The sequence below is a fragment of the Tigriopus californicus genome, chromosome 6, assembly GCF_007210705.1.
Source record: "Tigriopus californicus strain San Diego chromosome 6, Tcal_SD_v2.1, whole genome shotgun sequence".
Classification (NCBI taxonomy): Eukaryota; Metazoa; Arthropoda; class Copepoda; order Harpacticoida; family Harpacticidae; genus Tigriopus; species Tigriopus californicus.
In genome coordinates this window covers 15,143,100-15,154,309 of record NC_081445.1, presented here as the reverse complement: position 1 = coordinate 15,154,309, position 11,210 = coordinate 15,143,100, and the positions used below count along the sequence as shown (strand labels likewise).

At 44.0% G+C, this 11,210-nt stretch overlaps 1 protein-coding gene across 2 annotated transcripts; it reads left to right on the top strand.

Annotated features, from left to right (window-relative positions):
* LOC131881567 (protein gooseberry-like) lies at positions 1–11,208 on the top strand. Of its 2 annotated transcripts, none has more exons than XM_059228459.1 (5): positions 1–375; positions 1,504–1,905; positions 8,390–8,598; positions 9,172–9,489; positions 10,498–11,208. In XM_059228459.1, exons 1-5 carry the CDS (start codon positions 312–314, stop codon positions 10,948–10,950), a joined length of 1,446 nt encoding a protein of 481 aa, XP_059084442.1. In that variant the 5' UTR covers positions 1–311; the 3' UTR covers positions 10,951–11,208. The 2 variants fall into 2 exon arrangements, with proteins under 2 accessions (XP_059084442.1, XP_059084441.1); XM_059228458.1 differs by having other exon boundaries at positions 8,372–8,598; positions 10,498–11,207.
* Positions 11,209–11,210: the final 2 nt, after the last annotated feature.

Here is an 11,210-nt window from a genome sequence, read left to right as displayed (position 1 = left end):
TTGGCAGTTCTTGGCCAGGCTTTCAAGTGTGAGGGACGCTCGAGATATTCAAGAACAGTCGTACTACTGGAAATCGGGCTTGGGAGTTGTTCAAGACTTGGAAGGTTCTCTCTCTCGCCGTGATTGGGATTGAATTGGAAAGTAATCCACGACTAGGACCCAATAGCCCCGAGAACCTCGAGAACCTCCTCGCTTGTGATTCGGAAGAGAAACCCCTCTGTGATTGTTGAATCGACTCCGGAATCGGTCCCTAATGCAGGGTTGAAGTGTAATCAGGATTGATTGGTGGCTTGTGCGTGTGCGTGTGTACTATGACAGTGTCGAATTTTGGCACAATGATGAGACCTATGCCATTCACAGGATACCCATTTCAAGGTATGTTCGGCAGCTCCAGGATTGGGACTCGAACCTTCGACGGGTTGTTTTGTATTTTGCAACCAGTCCGATATTCCGTCCCTTAGAAAGTTTTTTGGCAATTAGCTACGGTTTTTAATTTTGAATAAGGAAAAACATTGGTTTATCTGGATTGTCAAATGAACAAAGTAAAAGCCAGGAGGTCTCTGTGCAATTGAATGAATCGTGTCAAGTGGTAAATATCCAAAATAAAAATATGTGCGATCGACATTTCGATGAGTTGAAGTTTACATTCATCGCAAAGATTTCTATGATTTTGAAATGGACAGGTTTAACTTCGCTTAAAAGAAACTACACGTTTAGAGATAGAAGGGCAGGCCTCGTTGGCCCAAGAAGTATCAACAATTATGTCAATATCTTACTGCTCAATGAGATTTTATGGTGAAATTATTGCTCAAGCTTCAGACAAAGAAACAGTTCCTAAGTGTATTGCAAGTTTGAAAATTCATTTGTCTCTTTATGTATAATTTTATGTACGTATTTGATTGAAGTTATTGTCGTTTTGCCCTCCAAATTGGATTTTGAAGGCAGAACCTTTTTGAAGCTACAAATCATTTGCAACAGGCTTACTAATACGTTCGCCCAGTATTTCCTACCACAAGAAAAAAATCATATATCACACACATCTAAGAATTCTGACATTTTTGAGAATTAAAAGCATTATTTAGGAATGTCGGATATCCCGTGTTCACACCTACAGCAGGGACTTTAAGACTTCGTTGTTGGTTCACAATCGAGTTCGACATCAATTGGCCTAGCGCACATAATATCAAATAACGCTGGCAAGATTCATAAATCAGGTACCTCTCTAGCCTATCAAGCTCCGTTTTCTGTTCAAACAATCAGAAAGAAAGGGAACAAGCGAGCTAGGCGTCAATATTTATTGACTTTATAATTGAGTCAAAGGGCGAGCCCTAATTAGAGAGCGGGCAAAGATTTTTTTTTAATTACGGACCACCACCACCTAACTCGAATTGGCCATTAGGCGTTGGCTTCTTCTAAATCAAGCCATAAACCGCTGCTCCCTTGCCCTTGTGAAAAGAAAAGGACGCGCTCTCTTGATATCCATCGTTCTGCCTTTATTCCCAGGTCAGGGGCGTGTCAATCAGCTGGGAGGCGTGTTCATCAACGGCCGTCCACTGCCCAACCACATCCGTCTGAAGATCATCGAGATGGCCGCAGCGGGTGTGCGTCCTTGTGTGATCTCCCGCCAACTCCGCGTGTCCCATGGGTGCGTCTCCAAGATCCTGAACCGCTACCAAGAGACCGGCTCCATCCGTCCGGGCGTGATTGGCGGCACCAAGCCTAAACTGGCCACCCCGGAGATCGAGAAGAAGGTGGACAACTACAAGAGCGAGAACCCGGGCGTGTTCAGTTGGGAGGTCCGGGATCGACTCATCAAGGAAGGTATATGTGATAAGAATACCGTTCCGAGTGTCAGCGCCATCTCCCGCCTCCTCCGGGGACGCGAAGACGAAAAGAAAGACAGAGGTAAACACAACAAAAATAGATCAATCCTGGTTTCAAAATCAACCAGAAATCCTAGTTGGTTTTTTTCTAATATACTTACCTTTTATGGTGCCCTCCCCTTGAGGTTGGACTCCTTTGACCGTGATGCCAGTACCACGTCTTCATAAGGATGGGCCAGGTTGATTTCTAAAACGGTTATTGTTGTCCATTAGAGGCCTACAAAGCCACATTGCCTTGCTGAAATTCATATCAGCCATGTTGGCCTTTTATGTTATTCATAGATGCCAATCTCAGGCGGGGTTTGGGATTTGAAGGTCCTCGGGACTTGAGGTTGAAGTCATTGATACAAGCACCTCGTCCAAAGAAAGTTATCCGAGCTAGGTAGCCTCTTCTCAAGTTACATTGTGGTTACGTTTGACACAAGTGGTGTTCCCGATTGGTGTAATTCGAGTTTTTATGTTCATTCATCATGGCGTCTGTTTTGAGACATTTACAAATTATCTGGCAGTGAGGCTTCCATTCACGAATAAGTGAAGTAATAAAGGAGCCCTCCCCAGATTCCCACTCTCCACTAATATCCACAATACGTACTCACTTCCTCACTCACTCACTCACTCGCTGACTGGCTTACTTGCTTACTTTTCCACCTTCCAATAGGTGAGCTCGGTGCAGTATTGTACTGAGCGGTTCCAAATCCGACCAAGGGCACACCAGACACGCTCAAAGTAAGTGAGTGAGTGAGTGAGTGAGAGAATGGTCGGGTCGTAATTTATGGACCAATCAGGGACCTGAGAGTTGGTAATGCACCAATAAAGTAACACAATTGCTACTGAAAGAGGAAATAACGAATCAAAGTCAAAATCACCGAAACCAACCAGTCACCCTCAGAAAATAGGCCGCAATCATTGGCATGGACGACAAACTATTCATGGTTGTCGAACTTCAAAGGCGGTGCTGCAAAAAGTCCTTGGGAAATATCGCCTCATTGACGGGGCGCACTTTGGTTTTGGTTTTGGTTTCTTGTGGGGACCCTCTCTGATTGAACTTGATAAAGAGGCTCTCCCTTCAACGACAAGAATGGCTCTTTATGCCGGCAATGTGGGACTGTTTCCAGTCTGTCTTGTTCTTACGTTCTCCGTTCAGCCAACTCCATGTTGTACATTGCACAAGGAAGCCTGGGTTTGTCATTGAATGCTACATTTGTTGGAGTACACAAGGCGTCAAGTGAATGGTTGTTGGTTGCGTTGTTGGTTTGACTCAGTCAGACTGGCTTTTGTGTTATGATTCATGGCTTACTTTATTTTGGAGGCTCTGTAGGCGTCTTCTATGGCGACCAACTCAGTGAGCTGGCCATTGGTGTGAGGCTGGTTATTAGTATTAGCATTCCTGTTCACATTACTGACATTCTGGCAGAGACTTGGAGAGTGAATGAAATCTGAATAAATATTCAGGATGTGATTGTCATTCTAAAGTATTTGACACTTTTGAACAACAAGGGTCTCCCAGGGAGGGAAAATGGGCACGTCTGGTAGGATTTGCCAAACAAAGAAGAATAAGGATAAAGGATAGTAATTAGAAAATATGAATTCGTAAATGAAGAAAAAAAAGTCCATGGTCAGAATCCAGAACCAAAGCATGACGAATCACTTTAACTTTTTGTTTGCCATTTTTGTGCGCATTGCTTAAAGTCACAAATGATTTTATTGCACTGGAGAACACTTATTATTTAAGCAATGAAGAGAAAAGTTGTTGGGTCCGCCATTAAAGTTGCTAGTAAGATCAGAATTAGAAAAAAGTGTAATATTAATGCTCCTTTCTAAAAGTCATGCTTTTGAACTTCTCACAAATCGCCTCAATTTATGTTGAATGTTGCAAAAAAATATTACTCTGAAGTGTATCGTGTACTTTAAAGGCAAGTCATTTGACAGTATGAGAATGCTCATTTTCTTAAAATGAGCTGCTTCACACGAAAATAACATTGAGGTTAAATGTATGCCACGTTACCAGAATATGTCCGCAAAATATTTTTTCACACTTTGGAGAGTGACTAACCTCAAATACTTTATCCAATTGTCAAATTAAAATTAGTCAGTCATTTGAATTTGTGGAATGGCGGTTGGGGGATTGGCATTGGCATTTCACACATTCCATTTTTAATGCCAATGTGGAGCAAATACCTTCCCATGGCTTTGCCTAGTTTTCAAAAATAACATATGGTAATTGCTGGAAAAAAAGTTTTTCATAGAAGAAAACGGCTTAGCCCAATTTTCAAAACTAACATGTAATAATTGTTTATAAACGTTTTTTCGAAGAAGGAAACGGCTCAAAGGTTTTCTTCTTTAAATGTTTTTTTTAGATTTAGCTTTTACTAATTTTTACTCAAAAATTAGGAACTTTTTCCACTCTTTATCATCAAATCTGATGTATGAGTGGCTCAAATAATCAACAATAAGTATATATGAAGTCAACCAATGCGACAAATTCCAATAAGTATCCATCCACCTAAGGGTGTACATGCCGAACCAGGGGGGTTAAAAAACCAACCCTGGAACTCTGGAGCCGACTCCAAAAATGAATAAAGCGTTTATTTCAGTGAAATTCAAAACTAGAATTCTGATTGACCACGTAGTATGTCGTCTGGCTCGGATTTGAGCTGAAAGTCGTTCCTGGTCCAGAAATCACGCCTCAATCACTGAATTTGTTTTTCCTCCTAGCTCCAAAGAAGAAGCGTTCGTTCAATTAAGCTAAGAGAATGATGAACAAGATAATGACAGTGAGTTTGAATGAGTCAGAATAGATGCTAGATTCTAATTCCACTAATCATGAAAGATCTGAAGCGTGACCACGAATTCCCTACAACCTAAGATCGTCATCATCACCTGATCTACGCTCACCAAGTTAGGAATAATCACTTTTCCATCAGGCCCAGTGGCACTCATCTCATCCAGGATGGGGATGGACATTATTGCATGGAAGTCAAACCCGGAATATGAAAGTGTTATACCAACATGTACATATGCAGTATTGCATATGGACAGATATCATCTGGGAATGAGATCGTACAAGTAGAGTCCATTTCTAAGGAATGATTAGTCAAATGATCAGGCATAGCACCCTCCTCCTCCTCCTCCTCCTCCTCCTCCTCCTCAATCTGTTCAATTCTCTTGAGTCTCAGTTGGCTGTGTTTTCAGCACAATCACTTCCCGTTCGTTCGTAGCTTCTTTGCGGAGTGCTTCAATTCCCTCAATGCATATACAGCTCAGTACATAGACACATACGAAGAAGAGGATCGAGTGAGTGAATGTTCAATCCAAGAGTCAGAGTGAGTGTCTGGTGTGTTCGTCAATTAACGAACTCTCTGATTCTCTGTCTGATTTGTGATTGGCTCCTCGTATTGTTCTACTATACCTTTGCCAACTCCTCTCTCCTCTGTGTCTCTGTATCTCTCTCCTTGCTTCTACCTCAGCCAGAGCCCCTGCCACTTCCATTGTGTCCAAGGGATTGCTGGAGGAGTAGCTCCTGAATGTAATGGCCCTTAATGAATATCGGGAATTGATGACAACCAACGCACACAATGTACTTGAACGACTTGAACGTGACCATACACCATGAACGTGGAACAACGAGCCACTGCTACTTGTAGTACATAAAACAACGCACAATCATCCAATGCTGGATGGTGTTGGCAAAGTCGTTGTCTTCGTTGTTGCTGTTGCTGCTGTTGTTGTTGTGCTGTCAATGGCTGATCTCTCATCAATCGACCCTGGGCCAGAATGATGGCCGATTGAATCATGATGATATTCAGAGCTAAATCAGAGCAGGAAGTTTTATTGGCCATAAATACACTTTAATCATGCCTCGTCGAAACTGGTGGGTTCGTTGAGAAAAGATCAAATTTAATGAGACATCCTTCGCGTTTTCATTCCTCCTCCTCCTCCTCCTCCAATCTCGAAAGGTTCTCTCGAGTCCTAACTAGCCTAATGAATGTCAATTAAGCTATGATCAATCCATTAATTGATCATAGAAGGGATCCTCCTGAGGTATGCGTATATGTAAAGGTACAATATCTTGAAGTATCGAAATCAATGCTAATCTTGACTTTTAATCGGTCTATTCTGAGTTTGGTTTTGATATCAAAGCTATAAAAAACCAACCCTCCATGGATCATCTTTGCATCAAAATATTGTAAAGAATTCAAAATTTGAAGGTCTTTGATTCCCTCGATTACAGCGGGGCAAAGATCGACTGGGGAAGCTAAATTGATCGGGTAGGGAAAGGTCGAAGTTAACAATTAGAGGCAAGATTGACGAGCTGCCCATAACGGTAGAACGTGAGCCCACTAACTAAATTTGAACTAAAATTGAGGACCCCACAGGTATTTTTATCCTCTACCTAAGAAGGAGAAATGTTTGAATTGAATAGTTTCCAGCCGGTACAAAGGGTCATCATCAGTTCATCCCAACGAAAACGCGCCCGACAAAAGTGGCAACAAAGTTTCAGAGACTGGCTTCAATTCTCTCCAGATGGCTAGTTGGCCAAGCAGCTGGAGATCGTGCTAAAATCCCACCTATGAATCAAGGGTGCCCGAAGAGTAACGCATCCTGGCCGAGTTCTTCAGGTCAAATCCGAGGGGGTTCTTTTTGTTTCAACAGGGCCAATTTCGCGTTCAAGCGACCCTGATTCAATTTTCCTCCGGCATTGGATACCAGCGGGAGATTTTTCCTTCCGATCATCATCGTCATCTACGAGCACGGCGGACGCATGGCTAGTTTGTTCATGACTTAAGTGATTTTGATAGCACCATCAACTGACTAATGGATTATTAATATTTAGAAGGAGAGAGAGAGAAAGAGACCGAGCGTAAGAAGGCCTCAAGAGAAAGTGCGAAAGGCAAGGCAACGAGGCCTCGCCATTGGATGAATTTGAGGGTACAAAACTGAGCCTTGCGGAACACCTCGAGAAAGTCTAGCAAGCCGGGTTCAGGTTGGGTTTGACGTTGATCGAGGATTGAGTTACGACACTCGCTGTTGGAGAGTAGTAATAGACTACTTTTGCTCCTGGCTCTCCCAACCCATGCTGGAGTCCGTACTTGAACAGTATTTGGGGGCCAGGAAATGAAAATTGAAACTGATGATGACGGCAACGGTGGTGATGATGGTGGTGGTGGTGGTGTTAGTGGTAGCTACCGAGCTACCACCGAGTCCATAGACTTCATACATTGCAAGTCATGGAGGATATTGATTAAAACTCGCATACAGCAATGGGACTAACCCAACCACCAGCTGGCCGACAATCAGACGATCCAGAAGCAGGAGTAAGAGAGGCAAAAGGAGGAGGAGGAGGGTCGTCGTGGTAATCGAGAAGAACACTCGACTTGCCATTCTCATTCATACCTGGATAATAGCCTACGAGTTGGCGTCTCCAAGCATTGAAGTCACTTGAACAAATTGGATGGGACATTTCTCGGAATCCACCAATGGTTCTGAACCTAAATACGTTGACAAAGAATCATCCACAACTTTGAGATACATCTTTTAACGTGATAGAAGCAAAAGAGACCAAGCCAGCTATCTCACAACGCTCCAAGTCCAAAAAGAAACAACCCTCTTTTTTGCCGTCCACCGCCCCGCGAAGCACTGCTCGGCAGTCGGGAAATGCAATCTGTCAAACTTGACTAATTAGTCGGCACTTTTACTATCGATTTTTGTTTCGTAGGGGTTAGGGAGTCCGGAGGAGTTGAGTCAAGCACCGGCAAGATTAAGAGCATTGGCATTTGGCGATCCCGGTCTCCCTTCATCTACGTATCCTACTACTAAAGTTGAGTGTGAGAGGGAGAGAGAGAGAGAGAGAGAGAGAGAGAGAGAGAGAGAGAGAGGGTCCAAAGTAAAGGAGCAGAAATGGATGGGAAATTGAAAGGGAAGATGAGAAGGAGGAGGAGGAGGAGGAAGTGGGTGAAATTTGAAGGGACGACGACGATGAGTTGTACCAAACGAGTAATGCTACCCGCCAGCCCTCCCAAGTGGTAGATAGATGATAATCAAGGGACGAGAAGCCACCACACACCATTCAAGATCAAGATTGGTTGATAGTAGTCTCGAGTGATATCTTTCTTTCGCTCTTGGACTTTCTCTCTAAACGTAGTTTTGCTCGGAAGAACAAAGGGTCATGATCCATTCATGTGAGGGCTAAATGAGAATTTATTGCACAGTTTCCTGTCGGAGCTGTTGGCTCTCGATGCCGGACGACTTGTTTTTCAAAAAGTGCTGACCCCAAAAATTGGTGGAAATCTCAAGAATTGGAGCATGTCAGCGGCTTTAAATCCGACATTCTTCATTGCATGGCAAAGTAACTGGTCGTGCTCGGCGGAACTTGGGATAGAAATAAGAGACTGACTGCCTGCCCCCTATTCTGTCGCTTTGAATAACTTCAATAAATAACCCAACTCTAGTATACTGTCTATGCCAAAATATATCTAACGTCTCTTCAGACATGTCCAATGTTTCAGTGAAAGATGAGGAAGAGGGCGGAGAGGACAGCGATTTGGAGGCCGAGCCCGGAATTCCCCTGAAACGGAAACAACGCCGATCCCGAACCACATTCACGGCCTATCAACTGGATGAGTTGGAGAAGGCCTTCGAGCGCACTCAGTATCCCGATATCTACACCCGAGAGGAACTGGCCCAACGCACCAAGTTGAGCGAGGCCCGCATTCAGGTGAGTGAGAACTTTCGGCCACTTGCTCACTTTGTTTCGGTTTCGATGCTTGGTTACCGGGGTACGAACAGAATATCCTAGCGAGCGCTTGTGGTGGTAACTGGTACATGGTTGTGATAGCAGCAGAATCGTGATGACTCGGGAGGCTCGTCACGTGGATGAATGATACTCTCCATTCGGATTTGGAATTGGCATTCACGTCGGAACAATACAGTAGAGGGGGAAAAAAACTTCCAAGTCACGGTGACGCTCAAGGTCACGTTGAAACAAAGATTCAATTCAAGCAGATGTTTCATTGGTACTAATAATCAAGCCTGGCCACGTTTCCCACCCCAACTCGAGCTCCAGTTGTTGAGGAAGTTCTGACCTTTTGGCTTTCATGCTCAAAAGGGCATGAAAAACTCAATTTATTCAGCACCTGCCATACTTACTTTTAAAGATCCGCTCCACCCCCGCTGGCTCACCTTCACCCTTTTTGGACTTCTACCCAGCCCGCTCCAAGCGAAACTAGCGGCTCGGCTTTTAAATGAGACAAACACTCCCCCTAACTTATTGCCCTTGTGTTTTGTGCAGGTCTGGTTCTCGAACCGGCGGGCCCGTCTCCGAAAACAGGCCCAGTCCTGTCCACCGTCGGCCTACAATCCCATGGGACTGCCCATGTCCTACACGGGCAACCCGTATATGTCGGCCGCGGCCATGTCCGGGATCAGTCCGGATTTCTCCACCTCCAGCTCAGTTCCTCACTCCTCGCCGTCGCTGTCGGCCCACGAAAGCTCGTTGTATTCATCCTCAAACATATCGGCCTATGCAGCCTCTAGTGCAGCCTTAAACCAGTCCATGAACCCCTATGGGTCGTCCAACGGCGGGTCCTCCAGTCTTCTGGCCTCTCAGGTAAGATTCAGGGATCATGCCTAAATCATGGAGAGCAAGAATTAGGCCAAGCAGTAGATGGGTATTGAAGTGCCTCCAGCCAGGTGCTAATTCAGGTATGACGAGGAAGTGCGAAGAATGAAATAGTGGACGGCTTATATAACGTTCTCAAGAAATATTGAATTTGATGAGCACAATTCAGCATTGAATATTAGAGTTTGGTACAAAGACTTTAGATGCTCAAAATGGTAGAATATGTACAGGGCTTGAACCGTTGCCGAAACAAAGTTACGCGTTACCCTTACCCGTTACTTTTGCAGACAAAAAGAGAGGGCCTAAAACTGCAAAAACACTATTTTTAACGTTTTGCAAATATTGTTTATTGTTGCTGCCACTCAAAAACACAATGTGCAAAAAAGAGTATAGGCATGAAAGAAAACAACACACACAAATAATTGGGATAAATGAAAGAAAGAGAAAAGAAAAAAAGCCACCCAACGCCAAGCGATATGAAGCACTGCATATGGGCACAAGTACAGTTCAAGGTACAGGTACAGTCAATGAAATATGATTTGAAACAAATGATTCCCGTGATTGTTGATTTGATCCCATCAGTGGCAAGTAAGTCATTGCATTTGAGACGAAGTTTTTAAAAAATCGGATAGGAAGCCTTTACGTTTCCCTCGTTTATGAAAGAAAAAAGTAACGGTAACGGGAGGGCAAAAAAACCGTTATCGTTACTCTTTCAGAAAAGTAACACGTTACCGGGCTCAAAAAGTAACCCGTTACAAGTAACGGCATTACTCAAGCCTTGAATCTATGTTCACAAACTAGGGAAACAAATTTGGACCTACCTCTCAAAATTCTTAAAACGACCCTGAATGGATGATATGAAGAAGGTAGTATACATAAAGAGCTAAAATTTATAATAGTGCCCCAGATTGAATCAGAACCTCAAGAGTGGCGTTAGAAATGGCATTTTGAAAACAGACAAATCATTTGATTTATTGTTGTTATGATTGGTTTCAGATGTCACCGTTGAATAACAATACCTTATCCAGCGGATCCACTCCAGGCGGTGGCTCTGCGTCCAACAATATTCACCACTCTCAACAACACCATCATCAACATCTGGAAGAGCAACAACAACAGCAGCAACAGCAACAGCAGCAACAACAACAACAGCAACAACAGTCACACCCACAAATGTCCAACTCGAACCCGTCCCCCAACTTCAGTCACTCTAAACTGGGCTCTTCGACATCACCGTCCTCTCATTTGTCTGCCGCAGCCTCGCTCTCTCCTCACCACACAGACTTGGCGGGCGGGTTGAGTTCGGCTGCGGCCAGTAGCGGGTTTGCTGCGGCGGAGAATTGGACGGCCGCACTTCAGCGGAGCGCGGCCTCGCAACAAATGACCTCAGCGGCCGCATTCGCCAGCCACCCTGGGTTTGCCGCAGCAGGCATGTACGGCTGGTATTAGAGAAGACATCATGGTCAAATTTAAAGCCAAAAGGACAGGCTTGGAGGTCCTAAACACTATTTAAAGAGAGTCAAAAAACGTTAAAAAATATTGTGATGATGAGCTATTCTTCTCTCCGTTTTTATGTTTTGTGGTCAGGTGCCCCTTGTAAATAGTACATGACGCCTTCGATGTTTGTCCCTGTGTATCAAACATAATTGAACCATGCATACATGTTCATGAATACACCTCATTTCCCAAGAACTCGAGACTCGCTTCGT

What these genes read in the sequence shown, in the direction of transcription:
- LOC131881567 (XM_059228458.1), top strand. Translation starts at nt 312, where the DNA reads ATGACAGTGTCGAATTTTGGCACAATGATGAGACCTATGCCATTCACA. An exon ending in AGACGAAAAGAAAGACAGAG is followed by an intron (nt 1,906 to 8,371) that starts GTAAACACAACA and finishes ACGTCTCTTCAG; the next exon opens with ACATGTCCAATGTTTCAGTG. An exon ending in CCAGTCTTCTGGCCTCTCAG is followed by an intron (nt 9,490 to 10,497) that starts GTAAGATTCAGG and finishes GATTGGTTTCAG; the next exon opens with ATGTCACCGTTGAATAACAA.